General features: G+C 44.0%; 1 protein-coding gene across 1 annotated transcript in view; it reads left to right on the top strand.

The window, feature by feature from the left end:
* Positions 1-475: 475 nt before the first annotated feature.
* Positions 476-20,184, top strand: part of BNIP5 (BCL2 interacting protein 5) — a 30,738-nt gene continuing 11,029 nt past the window's right edge. The window contains exons 1-4 of the mRNA XM_036768453.1: positions 476-1,202; positions 3,732-3,863; positions 4,607-4,671; positions 7,683-7,931. Coding sequence (XP_036624348.1) covers positions 476-1,202; positions 3,732-3,863; positions 4,607-4,671; positions 7,683-7,931 — 1,173 coding nt within the window. The remainder of the gene's footprint in view (positions 1,203-3,731; positions 3,864-4,606; positions 4,672-7,682; positions 7,932-20,184) is intronic.

Below are 20,184 nucleotides of genomic sequence, written 5' to 3'. Positions count from 1 at the left end.
ACCAGAAGGATGAGTCAGCCCTGAGAGATGGTAAAAATTCTCTTAAACAAATTAAAGAAGAAAAGAAAGCTGGGGAACAAAAGCTCCATGGCAGCTCGGGCACACATCTGGAACACTGAACCGGTGGTGTGGCATACCTCGTGCCGCCGGGACAGGGGATCTGGTCATAATTTCTATTCCTCAACTCTGTCACTAACTAACCAAACCTTGGGCACGTCACACAGCCTTTCTGTGCCTCAGTTTCTTCTTCTATAAAATGAGGATAATAACATTAATGTGTATTCTTTCACCTTTAAAGGGCTGAGGTGCAGTTCAATCACTTAGACTGAGCATGTGGTGTGCCAGCATCTCAAGAAGCTTTTATTCACAACGTTATCTTCTTCTTATGGGTCAATCCATTCCTTTTCCGGAGTACCTCTCACCCAGGACTGTTTTCCTAAAAGAGGTGTTTGTTTTTGTTGTAGAGGGCACAAGGATGGAGAAACACCGGGCTTCGTGGAAGGCAGAATTATGGATGAGAAGAAAAGTCCATTCCCCAGACAGGGTTCAGGGTTCCAAGAAGACACCAGGAACTGGCGACTCTTGGGATCCACGATCGCTTCGCCGGGCATCAAGCGAACGGGTCCAACCCTTGGACAGGCAAGAAAACTTATTGGATAGTGATGGCTCTGCGGTCCCAAAGCTAGAGAAAACCAATGGGGCTACCAGGGAGCAGGGTGGCCAAAGAAGTAACCACAAGGACAAGGCCCACAAGAAGGCCCCGCATGGGTTGCTAAAGACCCTGGCGAACATCCTGACCAGGACAGGGTCAGAGAAACAGAAGGAAAGGGGAGAAAAAAAGTCAAAGGAGAAATGCAATTCCCCTCAAGACCCAAAACACCTAGAGGCGTATGTAGACCCACCAGAACCAACCTTTAAGAAAAAGAGCAAAGAAAAGGGAGACAAAAAATCAAAGGAGAAATGCATCTCCCCTCAGAGCCCAGAACCCCCAGAGGCATTGGCAGAACCACCAGAGCCAACCTCTAAGAAGAAGGATGGGAGGTCTAGCCTCAAGAAGGCCTTTTCTTTTAAGAAATATGGCAATGAAGAGGCCAAGAAATCATCAGGCTTGGACTCTAGAAGCCCTGAGGAAAGGAGGCCTACAAAGCCTACTTCTCTTGCTTTGCGCATGTGCTATAGACCAGCAAGTCTGACTACTCCTGGTAAGTTGAACCAATCCACGTTGCTGTGGCAACTCTGCATCTGCCTCCTCCTCTGTCCCCTCCATGGCCAGCCTTAGGATAGGGTTGATAACCTTTGAAGGGTGGCAGGTGCCCTCCTTATTTCTTTGCTCTTTTGTGAGTAGGGCTAGAATTGAGGGGGGCCTTGGGAAGATCATCCTGGCCACTTCTAGGTCATTCCCCACCACTTAGAGAAGCCATTACTGGAATGAGACTGGGACCCACCAAGTCCATTGGCAGAATTGCCGTCAGGCACTACCCCGTCTCCAAGGGAACAAGAAAGGACAGTGGTGATAAGAGGAGAGCAGCTCACATTTCTAAAGTTTTCCTTGTAATAGCCCTTTAGGTAGGTAGTATAAATATCATTACCCTCATTTTACAGATCAGAAAACCGAGACTCAGATAGGTAGTCACATGGCCTGTTAGTAGCAGAGTCTGGACTAGAAGTCTCCTACCTCTTCATTTGTGCTCCACCCCCCATTTGTGCTTCCTGGGTCACTCTGTCTTGTTCTATTACATGGCCACTCACTTACCTAAAAACACCCACTGGGAACCTTTTACCTTCACTCTGTTCTCTTAGCATGGAGGAAAGCATCAGATAACCCCAGGAACACAAAATATTAGTAACAAATGTGCTCTCCATCCCAAGAGAACTAACCTTTTAAAAGAGTGGGAAATGTTCAACCCGAAGGAATGACTTTCTAATGGTAAAATTTCAGGCACCTAAAGGGGGTAGATACTTTGGGGCCGTTGGAGCTTTCCTAGTACTCCCTTTAGATTACTCCAGGTAGCTATTCACCTAGTCCGCCTGTGTGCGAGTGCAATGCAGGTACCAAACCACCTAAGATAGCATCACTCATGTGGACGGTGCTGGAGAACCTGCTTCTGGGAGACTGGCCATCTTAGGTGGTCTCAGTACATGTCAAACCCCCATAACATTAAAGAGAAATATTCTAGGGATCAAGGAGCAATAAAGAACAGAGGCAGAGGGAAAGCACTTAGAAAATACTGCTAGAGAAATTCAGAGAGGAAAGGGGAGTTCATCTGAGGTCAATCAGTAAATTGGGGACATGGAAGCATGAGTCAGGGGGCAGCATGCTGGCCTGGGAGCCACAGGACGTTATAACGGGAAGAGCCCTCAGAGATCCAATCTTCTCACTGCATAGATGAAGACACGAAGGTCCAAAGAATTGTCAGTCAGTCAACACACATTTATTAAGCACTATGTTCCCAGTACCACGCTAAGCATCGTTGTTGTGTTTGTCCTTTGTTCTCGAAGAGGACCATGACGTCGGGGAAATGATAACATGACTTGCAGTTGACTTTGATTTGAGTGAGGGAGGGCTGTGCAAGGTCACCAGCCTCACTTTCTGCTCCAGAGCCATCTGGGTTCAGTGGCCTGGTATTCACCAGGATGACTGGAGATGGCCCAGGATGCATTGGGAGACCCTGGCCCTTTTAGGCTAGGGTCTTTTCAGGTGCTTTTCAGGTGAGTGAGGCAACGCCCATTCAGTGAATGGGCCTCTTTAAGAAGTTAATCAAAGGATGGCTCCTGTAATCAAAAACTAAAATATATATATATATATAATATAGATAGATTGATAGATTTTTAATAAATATAAATAAATAAAAATAATAAATAAATAAATAAATGTTTTATATATATATATATATATATATATATATATATATATATCAAACTGGAAGGGGAAGACCCTCAGTGTTGCTAAGCCTTGTAGATAGAAAGGAAAGCAAAAACAGTCCTTGCCTTCAAGGAGCTTACATTCTAATATAGGAGATAATGTGTAAGTAACTAGGTACATAGGAGAAATATGCAAGGTACATAGAAGAGAATCTAAGAGGAGAAGGCACTAGAAGCCTGGGAAGACCCAGAAAGGCTTCCTGCACAAGGTGGGATTTTAACCGAGCAACTTGGCCGAATTCACACAATTGGTGAAATAGCAGAGCTGAGATCTGAACCCTCTCTACTGTATCGAACATCAGAAAACTTGAGCTTTGCCACTTACCGACTGTGTGCCTTGGGACAATTCACCAGGGCTCTTTGAGCATCGATTTCCCCGTTTGTTGAATGGGATTCCGTTCGAGCCCTGACTACCCATCTTAAGAGTGCCTTTGTGGGGATTAAATGAGATGGTGGATCTCCAAGCACTTTATAAGTCTTAAAGGAGTATGAAAATGAAGGAGATGATGATGATATGGTGTCTCTCCTTTTAGCATCTATGCTCCTTGAGAAAGCGGATTGTTTTTGTTTGTTTGCCTTTCCTTGTATCCGCATTGTTTAACACAGCACCGGGTGCATAGCAAGAGCTTAATAAATGCTTGTTGACTGATATAGCATATCTCCTCCCATGTTAATGTCTTCATGTGATATGCTGGGCAGGACCCAGCACCAGCCGGAAGACGCATGCTGCCACTTTCCCCTCAGTCACAGACTCCCTGGCCATTAAGCATATATGGATTTATAACACATTTGTTTCTTTCTGTTTCCAGACTCCGACGAAGAGGAAGTACATGAGAGGTGGCCCACAGAAGTCAGGACTCTTGATTCTACTGGACTTTCCAACCAAGTTGGGCAGCCCCCACCAAAGGAGGAACCACGTCTTAGAAGAGATTCTGAATCTAGTGAGCATGACTTTAACCAAGGTCTTGGGTGGATTTTTGCTCTGAGATCCTTGGGGGAGGAAGCAGCATTTTTTTGTCCTCTTGGCCTCATGGAATGTTAGAACTGGTCTTTCGGTCAATTTCCCTGGGCAGGATCTAGAAAACGAGGCAGGTTGTAACCATAAATAGGATTGTAGAGTTATAAGAGACCTTGGAAAGCAGCTCCCTTATTTTAAAGAGTTGAAGCCATTGGCATGGTCCAGTGAAAAGCACACTGTCTCTGGTGTCAGAGGACATGGCTTAAATTTTGCCTCTGATGATCTCTACCTTGGTAACCCTGGGCAAGGTTGGCTTGACAGCTTCCAAGGTCCCTCCCAGCTCTAGGTCTGTGACTCTATCTGAAGCCCAGAGATGTAAAGCCGTTTGCCTAAGGCTGCACAGTTGATTGCTTGGTGGTAGAGCTGGGACCAAAAACCAGTTCTGACTCCCAATCCAGGGCCCTTTTATTTCTAGTATGTTGTTCTCTGTCTAGTTCCAGACAGTCTCACTCCCTGCCCCCCCACCCCCTCACCATCCTCACCATCCACCCCCAAAGTCCTGCCTGTTAGGAGGGGTTGACTTTCCTCTAGAGATGGTTGAATTGGGTTGGAAGTCAAGAGCAAAAGAGTCTTGAGTGTCAGATTTGGTTTCTAGAAAACAATATTGTCATTTAAGGAGCATTTTTGGACATTAAAAAGTGACCCATTTCTCTTCTTTTCCTTTAGAGGACATTGTTATCCAGAAGATAGTTGCTCTTCTCAAAGAGGAAGGAGACAGGTTCAATGAAAAGGTGAGCAGCGTGTCCCCAGTAATCTTCATCGACCCCAAACCTCTGCCTGTTTAAAGTTTATTTTGTTTTCAAGCTCAGACTTACTTCTTTCAGGAAATCTTCTTACAGGGTCATAGATTTAGAGCTAGAAAGAACCATAGAAGTTAGTTATTAAGTCTTATTTCTGTGTCTTACATCTGAGCTAAGTAAAGTGAACAAAGGTCATATCAGGATTCACACTGGTGTCCTCCTGCCTTCCAGTCCAGGGTGCTCTACACTACCCCAGAATGCCTGGGGTAGCCCCTAGCCCATAGCGTGCTCTCCCATCGCGGAGCTGAATCCTGCACGTGTGCTCCCACTCAGCATACCAAAGCCTTGAGAGTACCATACACATGGGCGTTGCTGCTACTTTCATTATATAATCAGTGGTAACGTAGTCCTTGAGTTTTCTTTTATCATTCCATGTGAAAGGCGGTCCAGTGTGGCAGAAAGAGCAGCAACCCAGGAATTGGGAGACGTGGGTTCTAGTCTTGGCTTTGCTGCTTATTGTGTGACTATCACTGCATCTTCCATCTGGTCTAGGTTTCCTCTTCTGTAAAATGAAGGTTTGGACTAGATGGTCTCTAAGGCCCCTTCCAGCTCTGATAGTTCAAATATCTCTGTCTCTCTTTAAGAGAAGACTATGTCTCCTCAGTTATATGTATAAATTCCTTCAGGGTTAGTTATTCGTTTGTTCCCTTTTCCGGATTCCCCCTTAGAGCAGATCATAGCCTGCATGATTAATTGTGTGCCTCTGGGAGGTTTGACACCCCTCTGCATTACCGAACAGTGGAGGCTCTGAACCTCCATTGTAGCATATACAACTTGACTGGACATGGGTACATGTCGTGGAAAGCAGCGTTTGTGGGCACTAACATGCGTCTGTGTAAAATATTAAATTGCAATATAATTCTGTGAAGTGTCCTTCCTTGCATCCTGTGGGTGTTGCACTCTAAGCAACTATTTATCTTATCTAGCTCTCATCCCAGCTCTAGGGCCAGGCATAGGATTGAGTGTAAGCATTTGGCTTTTTTTTGGTTGGTTGATGTGTCAGGAATCAGCAGTTTGATTTCATAGGTCCTTTCCAGCACTAAGGCTCTATTATTTTGTTCTTTTGTGACTATTTATATCATCCAACAAGTATTTATTGAAACACTTACTATGTGCTAGGCACTGTGAAAAACAGTCTCTGCCCTCAAGAAGCTTATGTTCTAATGGGGGAGAACACATGGTACACATGACATGCTGGAAAGTAAGCTTAGGAGAGACTGGGAAAGGCTTCCTGCTTTCTACATGAGATGGAGCATGAAAGGCCTGGCCATTTGGTGAACAGAGGCAAATTCAGAGCAGTTTGACTTGCTTTGGAATGCATGATTGGCAAATTATTCAGCTTGCCAAGCCACCTCACCTGCCTACTTCTGCCTCTTTCCTGCCACTTCTTCTTTGTATGTGCCCACCAGGCATTAAAAAAAAAAACCTACGTTGATGAGAATGATAATAACTTGGCCACCCTTTTGTCTGGGGAGGGGTTTGGTCTGGATCTGTGATTTCATTGATGTCATCAAACTTCTGTTTTGGGAACCTTTCTACCGATGTAGATCAACAACTTGTCTGTAACTTATAGCTTAGAGAAAGTTACCTGGAATTGCTTGAGGAGTTAACCCATGGGCATCCAGGTAGTGTGTGTCAGAAGCAAGACTTAGAACTCCGGTCTTCCTAACTCCAAGGTCAGCCTTTTAGCCATTATTCATGCTCTCTCTCTCTCTCTCTCTCTCTCTCTCTCTCTCTCTCTCTCTCTCTCTCTCTCTCTCTGTTTATCTATCTCTGTATCTGTCTCTGTCTCTGTTTCTCTCTCTTCCTCTGTCTGTGTGCCTCTGTTTCTCACTGTCCGTCTGTCTGTCTCTGCTTCTCTCTGTCTCTTTCTCTGTCTCTCTGTCTGTCTCTGTTTTTCTCTCTGTCTCTGTGTGTCTCTGTCTCTTTCTCTGTGTGTCTCTGTCTGCTTTTGTTTCTCTCTGTCTCTGTCTCTTTCATTCACTCTCTTTCCCCTTGACCTTCTCAGATAGAAACTACTTCTACCAACCCACGCTGACCCCTGCTCAACAACATATAATCTTAGAGCCCAAAGAAGTTCAATGTCATACCTAAGGCCATAAAGTCATTATCTGTCAGAGGTTAGCTTTGAATCCAGGTGTTGCTGATTCTGAGGTCCCTTCTCCATGTCTTGCTTCGTTTCCTCTTCCTCATAGGCTTATGGATTTACTGGTCTTGGCTTCTCTATCCAGTGCATCTGATAGTCTATTTCTGCTTTCACTTTCTGGGTGTCACTTCCTGGAAACCCTAAAAAAATTCATGCCAGGAATATGTTAAGAAACCCAGGCTCTTTCTTCAAACAGGAAAGCCAGTCCACGCCAGAGAAATGGTAGGATCAAAGACAGAAACAGATATGATGTTCACGGTATGTTCGATCAGCCAGCCAGGCTAGAACAGAGAGTTTGTATGTAAGATCACTGTATCTAGAAGTGAAAGAGACCTTAGACACTAGGCATTCTTCACCTTTTTTGTGGCATGGACCCCCTTTGGCAGTCTGGTGAAATCTATGGATCCCTTCTCAGAAAAAAGCTTTTAAATGGTTAAAATAAAATACATAGGATTACAAAAGAAACCAACTTATTGAAATATAGTTATCAAAATATTTTTTAAAAATAGGTTCACTGACCCCTAGTTAAGAACCCCTCATCTACTCCAACCCTCTCATCTATTCCGACCTCCTCATTAATAAACAAGCAAATATGTATTAAGCAGTCTACTGTGTGTGCCAGGCAAATTTTATAGAGGAGGAAACAGACCCACAGAGGGAGGAGGTGATTTTTCCAAGATAGCACATATCAGAGCTAGGTAGGATTTGAACTCAAGTGCTCTGACTCAAAATTTTGTACTTGCCTTCCAAACCCAGGCTGCCTTCCATAATCTTTTCCTTTGTTTCTGCATTCTAGATCAAAGAAGACCCAAATTTTAAGGCAGCCTGGGACAACCTCTCCCTTAACTCCATAGACAAATTGGTGGCTTTTCTTGGAGATAAGGAAGAGAACCAGAAGGAGCCAGATGGGAATCAAGTAGAGAGACGCTATCATTCAACTACCAAATTTACAGGCAACACTAACCATGCTGTCCACCGACTCATGGGCCGGAGAGACCTCAACGTTATGCACACATTTGGCCACATGCCTTACGATAACAAGCAGGTAAGTGGGAGCAGAGGGAAGGAGATGACACAGAATGTCCAAGAACTCATGAGAAGATACTCTATGCTTTTAAAGGGAGACCTATCCCAAAAAGCAGGTCTTCTCTATTACCACTCTCTGCTCATTCAAATCCTACCCAACCTTCACAGCATGGCTCAGTTCCTAGCTCTTCTACCAACCTTTCCCTGATAACTCTGACCCATATGAATCACTCTCTTCTCTAATTTTTCTCTCAATTTCCATGGTGGTATAAAATACCACCATATATTCAAAGTCAGAATTCAAACATTCAAGTCAGAATTGAAAGATTTGAATTCTAGACCTTGGTTAAATCACTTAACTGAGTCTCAGTTTCCACACCCGTAAGAGTGGAATAATTCTTTCTCTGTCTACCTCACAGAGGTACTCTGAAAAATCAAATAAGAGGAGCACAAAAGAATTTTGTATCGTATGAATGAATGAATATTTCAGTTAAGTGTCTATGGGCTGTAATCCCCTGTAACTCAGCTCAATTCAGTTTGCTTCAAGTGCAACACCCTGTGTCAGGCCCTAGAGGGAGATATAAAGATGAAATAAGGTACAGATCCTGACCCTTGAGGAACTTATCCTCTAATAAGTGGTCATAAGACTCCACTGATAAAAGCAAAATAGGAAAGGTGAAAAGGAGAGGCAGAGACAGTGTATTATGAGAAATATGAGGAAGGAGAGATCACTTTTGCCTAGGGGAGGTCAGGGAAAGCTTTTGCCAAAGGGGACCTTTATATTAGACCTTAGATCTCAGGAAGCAGATGTGGTGGAGGGACTGAGCAGTTTGGAATAGCAAAGGCCCAGGGCAGACAAAAAAGAAGAGACTGAGAATGGTCTAGAGTGACTGTAATGTAGAGTACATGAAGGGGAATAGCATGAGAAAAGTCTGAAAAAGCTGGTTAGAGACAAATGTAATCATCTTTATATCCCCCATAATGCCAATGGAAAAATATGAAAACATCAAAAAAAATTTTTGCCTTGACATTTTGTTAACAGCTGACATTGGGATCCCAATTTCAGAACTTTAAAAAGAATTTTCATACATTATTTTATTTGATCATTTGTAAATATTATAGATGGTAACTATATGGTACAGGGGTTAGAGCCCTGGGACTGGAATCAGGAAAATCTGAGTTCAAATCCAGCCTCAGACGCTTCCTTGCCAGCTATGTGGCTCTGGGGGAGTCATTTAACCCATATTTAGAATTCTCCTAGTCTGGCTTCTCCTGCCTCTCTACCTATCCTTGGTCCTATAGCCTAGTACTTTAATGTATCACGAGCTACCCCCGAGTGGGGCCTAGCCAGATCCTGATAGGTCTTGAAAAGTTAAGTCCTGTCTCTCAAGATGTCCATTTTCTCTTCACAGTATGAGGTGAGCACATCCTCCCTTAGTCCAGATTGAAGCCCAGGCCTCTCTGCTCCTTCGAGTTGCCATACAAGAAACAGTTGGAGCCATTAGGAGATGGGAAGATGCTTTCTTAAAACCACAAGCTAATGCTTCATGGTCCCAGTAGAAGCCATGAGAATCAAATAAAAGGTTCCCATGCCTTTTGTATCTATCGATCGATTTGTCAGTTCTTGTTGAAATGGAGAATGTACCAATGTGGGTATCGAGCCAGACCTCTGGCAGAGCTTCCTGATGGAGAGGAATAGTGACTTAGCCTGGTGAATATTTCAACGGACATCTCCTGTGTGCGCCCTCTGTGCGCTAGGCAGGGACCTTCTGGAGGATACTGAGATGAGGAGAGGCATATATAAAGCCGGGGGGGTGGTGTAGTGACTCTGCAGAAGACCTAGGGTCCTGACTCATCAGCTTTGGGATTCTGAGCCTCAATTTCCCCATCTGTCAAATGCGTAGAAAAAGACTTTCACTACCCACTTCCCGGGGTTGTTGCGAAGGAAGCACCTTATAAACCTCAATGATCTATGGCGACGTAAACTGGTATTATTGTACTCAAGGAGCTCGGGGTCCGGTGGGGAAGGGCGATACGATAGGTGCCAGGTTGGAGTCGCAAAGGCCAAAGGGCATCTGATACAGTGGAGAGGAGATGATGGAGGTGTAAGGGAAGGAGAGAGGGAGGGAGGAAAGAGAGGGTTAGAGTCAGGGACACCTGGGTCCCAACATCATCTCTGAAACTAGCTCTGTGACTGTGAACAAAGGAGGCTTACTCAGTCCCCTCATCCTCAAAATGGTGGTAGTGGGAGGGTTGGACGACACGATCTGACACTCCAGCTCTGAATCTGTCATCCTGTGATGCCATGAAATTTAAGGGAGCTCCAGAGAGGGAGAGATCATTCCAGCTAGGGGAATCAAGGAAGGCTTCATGGAGGAGACAACATCAAGCTAGGCCTTGGAGTATAGGTAAAACTTCAACAAAGGGAGACAGGGGAGTGGGATAGGCATTCTAGGCCGAGGCAAGAGTACAGAAGAGGTATGGAGGGCAGGATAGCACAGGACGGTCAGGGAAGTAGTGCAGTCCAGTTTGCCTGGAGCACGGGGCACACAAAGGGGAATAATATGAGATCAGTGGGAATAGTTGGAACCATCCATTCAAAAATCAGTTATTAAGCACAGACTATGTGTCAGGTAGGGCAGCTAGGTGACACAGTGGAGACAGTGCCAGGCCTGGAGTGGAGTTCAAATGCAGCCTCAGACACTTCCTAGTTGTGTGACCCTGGGCAAGTCCCTTAACCCCATTTACCTCGGTTTTCTCGTCTGTAAAATGAGCTGGAGAAGGAAATGGCAAACCCTTCCAATATCACTGCCAAGAAAACCCCAAATGGGGTCATGAAGAGTTGGACATGACTGAGACAACTGAGCAAGAACAATAAAAATGTGTCAAGTACTTGGCCAGGTGCTGGGGACATAAAGGCAAAAAATGGAATAATTCCTGACTTTAGAGAGCTTTTGTTTTATTGGAGGGAAACTACATATATGTACATATGTAAATTCAAAACATACAAAGTAAGTCAATCATCAAGCATTTATTTATTAAACGCTTAGTGTGTGCTAGGCACTATGCTAAATGCTAGGGATAGAAATAAAGGCCAAAAAGCCTCTGTTCTCAAGGAATGTGCATTCTACCATGGGAGGTGACATGTAAATAACTGGTACATATAATATACATGTATGTGCATGTATGTATATACATATATACATATACATGGAGAGAAACAGAGAGACATAGAGAGACAAAGACATAGAGAAAGACAGAGAGAGAGAGACAGAGAGAGTGAGTCTGGAAAGGGCCTCCTAAGCTGGGAGTCTCCCTCCCACAGGGGGTTTTGAGTAGAGTCTTGAAGGAAGCCAAGAAAGGTAGGAGGTATCGGTGATGGGGCAGAGATTCCAGGCATGGGCAATGTGAGGCACAGAGAGTGGGGGACATGGAGCATTGTCTTTAAGGAAGTGCAGGGAGGTTCTCGTGGTTGTGTCATAGAGTACACGTAGAGGAGTGAAAAGTGAAGACTGGAAAAGGAGGAAGGAACCAGGTGGTGAAGAGCTCCAAATGCCAGTGGAGGACTCGATATTGGATCAGAGAAGTCATTGAGATCTTGTTGAGCAAGGAAATGATTGGGAAGATTGCTTTCGCTGTTAAGTACAGTAAGGAGACCAATTCAAAGACCTTTGTAATAGGCCAATTTGTATCGACTGTTGTAATAGTCCAGTCCAGATATGGTGAAGATCTGTGTAAGTGTAAAGAGGAGGATGTGCAACAAATGTTGTGAGGGTACAAAGAGGCAGCTAGGGGGCTCAGTAGTTAGAGTGCTGGGCCTGGAATCAGGACGACCTGAGTTTAAATCTGGTCTCAGACGCTTACTAGCTATGAGACCCTGGGCAAGTCACTTAACCTCTGTTTGCCTTAATCCACTGGAAAAGGAAATGGCAAACCACTCCAGCATCATTGTCATGGATGGTATGGTCTAGAGAGTCATGAAGAGTCAGACATGGTTCAAACGCCAAATAACCGTGTGAAGGCAGAAACAAGATTTGGCAATGTATTGGATACGTGAGCAAGAATGATGGGTCGAGGATAGCACCTAGGTTACAAGCTTGAGTGACTGGTTCCAGCCTACTTTGTGGGTTTATTATATATTATGCCTTTTGGGAAGTAATAGGAAAGTTTAGAAAAGGAGGGAGTTTGAGGGGAAGGACATATTTTAAAAATGCTGAATTTGAGATGTCACTGGAACATTCAATTGGAAATGTCCAAGAATCATTTTGCTGCTGTAGCTGAAGAGAAAGGTTAGGGCTAGATCTGGAAGCCATGTTAGAGATGTTAGCAGAATGCATGGGAGCTAATGAGCTCAATAAGCAAGAAAGGGGAGTCCATGGCAGAGCCTTTGGGGACATCAAATTTAGAGGGTGTAGTATGAGTGAAGCATGAGCAAAGGAAACTGAGAAGGAACAATCAGATAAGAGGAGGTGAAATCAGGGTCATGAGGAAAGAGGAACAAGAAAGAGAAAGTCATCAACCCTGTGAAATGCTACAAAGAGGACTGAGAAAAAGGCCATTAGATTTGGCAACTGAGAAACCACTAGTATCTTTGGAGAGAGCAGTTTCAGATATATGGTAAGGCCAAATTGCAGAAGATTCGGAAAAGAATGAGAGGAAAGGGAGTAGAAACACTAACTGTAGATGGCTTTCTCAAAGAGTTTACCTGAGAAAGGAAAAAGAAATCTCAGGTGATAACTCTTAGTGATGACAAGATCAGGTAAGTGTTTCTTAAAGACAAAGAGGAAGTGAGTTATGTTAGTAGGCAGTAGGGAGGGAGCCAGGGGAAAGGGAGAGACTAATAAGAGAGAGTAGGAAGGATACTAAGAGCCAACTGCTGGAGAAGTCAGAAGGGGATGGGCATAAGGGCACTTGTAGAACGACTGACCTAGGCAAGGAAAAAGGTCACTCTTCATCAAAGACCAGTATGAAGCACAAGATAAAGGAGGATGTCTGAATGATAGGATGTGAGTAGGATGGAATTAATTTCTTTTTTTTTTTTTTTGATGGAGGAGGGTAAAGTATAATGTAAGTTCCTCAGCTAAGAGAATGGAAAAAGAGAGATGCCATGGGAGCTTTGGAGCAAGAGAGTGGATTAGCAAATATAAATGATGGAGAAATAGAAGGCTGCTGTGACAGTCCAATCAATATTAGGCAACAACTTTTTACTGGATTTGATCCAGACAGTTTTGTGATTTCCTCTAGCTCTGTTCAACAGTACATGAATACGAATGAAGGAAGTGGTGAAAGTAATATGAAGAGTATTCTAGCTACGAGGGATCAGGAAAGGTCTGATATAAGAGATATCTCTCAAGCTGAGCTCTGAAGAAATTCAAGAGGCAGAGGTGAAGGGGGAACGCGTCCTAGACACGGGTATACAACCCATGCAAAGACATGGTAAGAGGAGATGAGTGTCGTGTATAGCACATCGGTTTGGTTGCAACGTCAGGTCTGTGTAATAAGACTGGAAAGGCGGCTGGAGCCATATTGAAAAGGGCTTTAAATGCCAAACAGAGGAGTTTGTTTTTCATCCTAGAGGCCACAGGTTACCACGGGAACTTCTTTGGGGAATGAGTAAATGGTCGGACCTGTGCTTTATTAATATCAATTTGACAGGAAGATGAACTTGGAGTCAGGGAGGCCAATTAGGAGGCTGTCAAAATAGTCTAGGCCTAAGCGATGATGGCCTAAACCAGGCGGGTGGTAGCGTGAGTGCCTGGTGACCTGGTTGAGAGTGTGAGTAGCTTTGAATGCCAGGCTATGGAGCTAGTTTGTACCGTAGATAGAATGCTGGACCTGGAATCAGGAAGACCTGAATTCAAATCCTGCTTTGGATACTCACTAGCTCTACGACCCTGGGCAAGTCACTTAACATCTTTTTTTTTTGCCTCATCTGTAAAATGGGAAAATAACAGCCCCTGTCTGGTAGGCTTCTGGTGAGGAAAAGCGAGATACAGACACAAATCCCAGAAGACAGCTGGTTGTCTCGGTGGATGTAGGACTTGGTGTTTGAAGACCTGAATTCAGATCTAGTCCCGGTCACAACAGCTGTATGAGCCTAGGGACCTCACTCCGCCTCTGTTTCCTCAACTGTAAAATGGGATGGAGAATAGCACCCCCTTCACAGGGCTGTGGTGGGGATCAAACGAGATCATCGCTGTAAGACACTTAGCACAGTGCCCGGCACACAGTAGGTGCTTCATGAACACAGAGGTCATTAACTTTTCTGCAACTTACAGTCTCGGAATGTTGCTTGGAGAACTGAGAGAAGGTCAGCGCTGGGGTAATGCTGCCAGTCTGTGTCCAAAGAGGACTCGAACCCAGGTCCCCCTGACCCAGAGGTCAGCTCTCTATCCACTGTGCCACCACACTGTTGTTTCTGTGTCACGGTGTGATGGGAAGAGCCGGTAACCAGGAGACCAGGGTTCTAACCCTAAATCTTCCATAAGTTTGATGTGAGGGGGAGGGGAGGAATAGAAACCCACCTACCAATTACATCCTGTGAGACACTGGCCAGGTCACCAAACCTCTCTTGAACCCAGGTTCTTCAACCATAAAATAGAAATCCTAGAATCACGGGATTTAAAGTTGGAAGGAATATCGGGATTATTGAGATAATAAGCTTCCTACCCATTTCCTCTCGGAGGGATATCGTGAGAATCCCATGAGGGATGAGTGGTTGGGAGAGAGCTCTTGCAAATTTGACTGTCATCCTGTTTGGTGTATGTCTGACTGGAGAGCATGAGGAATGTGGAGGGGAAAAGGGAAATGCCATTTGGGGAATTCAAAGAATTTCCTGATTTGAAGTCTGGTTCTGTTGAACCTGAGCATCTCCATCATAGGAGTAGCATGGGAGAACCCAAACTGGCCAAGAGTTTGAGCATCTGATGCTGCCGGCAGAACCTTAAAGCTGGAGGGGGGAGGGGTTAGAGAATGAACATGACCCCTTGTTAGGGGAAGTTGCCCCAGGACACCCAGGTGGAAGGGTCTCCAGAGCTACAAGGCTCATCACAAATTGCATTGTAAATAATGACACCACATTGAGGGGGGAGGGAGAATTGGGGAGGGGGAACTGGGACTTGTCTTGCCCCAGGGCCCCACATGTTCTTATTCTTTTCTGGACAGCGCCATTGTGTATTATAAAACGAATAAAAAGAATCTACTTATGCAATGGTCTGGACTGGCTTATTTCTTGGAGAGGGAAAGGGAGGGAAGATGAAGGGCATAGGATAAACATCTTGGACAATGTGTGAGGCTGGGCTCATTTCTTGACCCTCGACTGATGAACTCTGGTTGCAAGGGAGTGCAAGCAGGTGGCTGAGTGGAAAGGTATGGGTACTTCCTTGCCTTTTCTCTTCTGTCACCCACTGCATCCTGGACGATCGACAGTTGTCCTAGCTTTTGTCCTGCCACTGGACTCCAATGATTCAGGAAGAGAGAGGCTGATGACTTTGCGCAACTCTGCCTCCCTTAAATCCAATTCACGACCAAATCAAGACATCACCTGTGACGTCATCGGTCCTCTGAAAATGAAGGATGCAATCATCCCACCACCATTTTAGGGGATCCAGGGCCCTCTTGTTCTAACTCTCTTCACACACACACACACACACACTTTATTAAAATCTGCACTTAGGAAAGGATCTGGCAGAGGGCAGGAAGGAAGGAAGGAAGGAAGGAAGGAAGGAAGGAAGGAAGGGAAAGACAGAAAGACAGAAAGACAGAAAGAAAGAAAGAAAGAAAGAAAGAAAGAAAGAAAGAAAAAAAGAAAGAAAGAAAGAAAGAAAGAAAGAAAGAAAGAAAGAAGCATTTATTAAGCACTCACTGTGTGCCAGGTACTGTACTAAGCAGAGGGAATAAAAATATAAGCTAAAAGAAAGACAGTACTTGCTCTCAAAGAGCTTATACTCTAATGGGGGAATACAACTAAATGGGATGGGGAGCAGGCAGTGAAGACTGAGGTCCTTGGTTTTGAAGTCTGAAAATCAAGAGCAGGACCAGGAGGGAATGAAGTTTGTACTGGCCCCCTCCACAAAATGGAGGCCCCAGGAGGAATTCACCAATGGGAGAAAGGAGTGGGCCTTGGTCTGGCAGTAAGGACCTGAGAACAGAACACAGCAAGGATACTGGGTGGGGTTAAAGTTTTGGTTTCATGAGGCAGGAGCAGGGTAGAGATACTGAAAAGGGGCGATAAGTCACCACCAAAGACAAACTTTACCAACTTCATAAATAGCTCATGGCTGGCCCTGAAGGTGGATCAGATAGGGTGTCAACCTTTTAAAAATATAAGAAGCTTCCTTAATTGTGTATTCTAAGGCTGTGTCCCATAGTCTGCTGATCCCGATGACCATTTCTCAGTCGTCACCGTAAAGGTTGTTCTTATGAAGGCAGTGAAAATCATTTTAAACTTTGGATGCTGGAACTTCTCCCTGCCAATGATTAGTCTTCTGTCTAGGCCTGGACCTACATAAAGGCTGAGGCAGTAGCTATTGATGGGTGTGATACCAGAGCCAACAAAGACCTACTTGAACCAATATCTCTCTTACCACCCTGTCTGAGATTTCCACCATTATCATCACCCCTTAAGTGAGGTCTGGGGTGATGTCCATTATCACTGGCATAGTGGAAAGAATGCTAGATTTGAAATCAATGTACCCGAGTTCAAATCAATCCCAGCTCTATAACTGACTATCCGTGAGAATTTGGGCAAGTCATATCTGTTTCCTGAGTCTCGGTTTCCTCATCTGTAAAACGAGATGATTGCATCAGATGGCCTCTAAGATCTCTTCCAACTTTGTCATTCTATGATTCCAAGTCCATTTGACAGGATGAGGCTGAGTAGGGGGCCCTGTTCCATTGAAGGGTAGCCTGAGGTGATAGACTGGCAGTGAGTTCACTGAGTAACCAGGGACAAAATAGGGGAAAGAGAGTCTGACCAGGTTTGATTCCCAATGAAGGAGTGTCCAGAAGAACCCATAATATACTTAGTCTTCCCAATCTTGTCTCCTGCTTCTCAGTCCATTTCACTCCTATGAGGGCATTTGTTCCCTCACCATCTGTTTTTCTCTTGACTTCCATTAATGGAGATTGTTAACCCGATTACTTAGGCCAACTAGGTAGTGCAATGGGGAGAATACTGGGCCTTGAGTCAGGAAGACTCGTTTTCTTGAGTTCAAATCTAGCCTCAGACACTTACTAGCTGTGTGACCTCGGGCAAGTCGCTTAATCCCATTTGCCTCAGTTTCCTCATCTGTAAAATGAGTTGGAAAAGGAAATGGCAAAGTACTCCAGTATCTCTGCTAAGAAAACTCCAAATGGGGTCACAAAGAATCAGACATGACTGAAAAACGACTGAAGAATCACACAGACCTGATGATTCAGCTGGCCAGTCTGGCTGAAAATCACCCCCTTGTACTGAGTAATTGACGCCCATCTTGGTAGCACTCGGAGGCTGACAGGCGCTTCTTCACAACAATTTTATTAGATGGGAAGGGTGGAGCACGCATTCTTAGCCCAATGTCGGAGATGAGGAAAATGAAGTTAAATGACTCAGCAGAATCACACAGCTGGTCAATGCTGGGTCTTGAACCCAGGTCTTCTGTCTGTACAAACATTGGCTCCCTTTCTTCTGCACCTTGCTGTACAAAAACAGGACAGAAGGCGGACTGGACGTGTCATTCTCTTTTCTTTCCCTAATGACATTTGTCTTTAATATTCAAGTATTTATTTTGAATTTATTATGGAGTATGGTATGTTGGTCTAGGCCCGATTTCTGCCAGACTGTTTTTCCATTTTCTGAGCCGCTCTTATCAAATAAGGAGTTCTTTCCTAATTCTGTAATTTATATTTTTAGACTTATCAAACATTGGATAATTAAGTCTCATTATTTCTGGTTCTCCCTTATCTAGTCTGTTTCACTAATCTACTTTTCTATTATTTAACCAACATCAAATGGTTTTGATGATTGCTGCTTATAACACAGGATGTCTCAAAAGTCTTAGCACAGTGTGGAGTTTAAAATAGCTTTTAATAGCTTTAGAATGCACTAACCTTTTAAGAAACCTTGTAGAGTTTGAGTTTTGAAAGATAGGATTTTGAAATTTTGTTTTGAAATTACACAATTTTTATTGATATAATTTATTTTTGTGCCACCATAATTTTCAAATATGCCTCCCCCAAAAAACTACCCCTTTATTCAGTCAAGAAGCATTTAGTAAGCACCTGCTATGTGCCAAGCACTGTCCTAGTCTCTGTGAACACAAAGACAAGAATGAAACCGTTTCTGTTTTCAAGGAGTTTATGTTCCTTCAAGAGAGACAACATGTGTGAAATACATATGTGTATCTATGCATATCTCTACATATATACATATATGGTTAGTGAGTGAGTGAGTGACTAGCAGTTGAGGGAATCAAGAAAAGTTTCATGTTTGTTCATAAGTTGTTTGAGCCAATATAATAAAAAAGAAAATAGTGTCTAAATTAATTTACTTATTCAATGCTGTCTAACAAAACAATATTTTATAGATTTAGAAAAAATAACAAGGAAATTCACGTTGGGAAGCAAAAGATCAAGGATCACAAGGGTAATGATGGAAAAAAGTGGGAAGAGTTAGATCTCAAGTCATGCTCCAAAGTGGTAACCGTAAAGTGATTTGATACTGGTTGAGAAAGAGAGGTCTATCGGAGGAACAGATTAGATTGGTTGGTTGTTGTCCTTCGCTCTCCAAGAGGAACAAAATGACATCTCTATGCTAGAGTCAAGTTTCAACGTGTCTGACTGTGGCTGATCAGACCAATACAAGCTCACAATGCTCTACCACAGGTCGGGCACAAATAGTCCATGTGAACATTTGGAGTGGATATTCTAAATTTGTGCACTCTGCATTTCCTTTGAGCTGACTAATTCTGCTTTTCTCATAGAACACAGCACCTTCTCTGATGTGGGAATGCCATGTTGAGCAGTCCTGTGCCAGTATCTCCCATGTCACACAATCAATTCCAAAGTTCTTGAAAGAGACCTTGAGAGTGTCCTTCTATTGCTTCTTCTGACCACCATGTGAACCTTGCCCTGTGTGCATTCTCCATAAAATAGTCTTTTTGGCAAGGGTATGCTTTGCATTCAAACAACGTGGCCCATCGGAGTTGTGCTCTCTGAAACAGAGTTTGAATGCTTGGCAGTTTAGTTCAAGTAAGGACCTCAGTGTCTGGTACCTTATCCTGCCAGGTGATCTTCAGAATTTTTCTAAGACAATTCAAATGGAAGCAAGTCAGTTTCCTGGCATGGTGCTGGTAGACTGTCCGGGTTTCACAGGCATACAACAATGAGGTCAGCACCATGGCTCTGTAGACCTTCAGTTTGGTAATGAGTCTAATGCCTCTTCTCTCCTGTACTTTCCTTTGGAGCCTCTCAAACACTGAGCTAGCTCTGGCAAAGTGTGCATCATCTTCATTATCGATGTGCACATCCCTGGAAAGTACACTACCAAGGAAAGTGAAATTATCCACAGCATTCAAAACTTCTCCGTTTGCTGTAACCGATGGTTCCATGTATGGATGGTCCGGTTGTGAGGCCAAAATTAGCACAAGCAGCAGAGAACCGATCCATACTTCGTTGCATCTCAGCTTCCGAGGCTGCACTGAGTGCACAATCATCTACAGACAGAAGGTCATGCACCGACACTCCTCCACTTGGTCTTGGCTTGTAGTCTTTTCAAGTTGAAGAACTTACTATCAGTGCAGTAGCTGACCCTGATGCTGTGTTCATCCTCATTGAAAACATACTGTCGATAAACATTTATTAAGTACCTACTATGTGCCAGGCACTGTTCTAAGCCCTGGGGATACGAATATGAAAAAAGACAGTCCTTCCCCTCAAGGAGCTTACAATCTAATGGAGGAAAATAACACACAAAGGAAAGCTGAAAAGAATAAGGGGCAGAGAGGAGGTATGGGAGGTATGGGAGGTATGGGACTGTGTTGAAGAACAAAGTTGTGTATCCAGGTGAGAAATGAAGAGTCTTCTGGTTGGGGGCACTCCTTAAATGGATATTTGGGGAACAGCAGGAAGAAGAATAAGCATTTATATAGCATCTACAACGTGTCAAGAACTGTGCTAAATATTCCTATAAATATTGTGTCATTTGACCCTCACAACAAAGTCTACTATTATTTCCATTTACAGGAGAGGAAACCAAGGCAGATAGAGGTTAAGTGACTTGCCCAAGACCACAG

The sequence above is a fragment of the Trichosurus vulpecula genome, chromosome 7, assembly GCF_011100635.1.
Source record: "Trichosurus vulpecula isolate mTriVul1 chromosome 7, mTriVul1.pri, whole genome shotgun sequence".
Classification (NCBI taxonomy): Eukaryota; Metazoa; Chordata; class Mammalia; order Diprotodontia; family Phalangeridae; genus Trichosurus; species Trichosurus vulpecula.
This window is presented reverse-complemented; position numbering and strand designations above follow the sequence as displayed.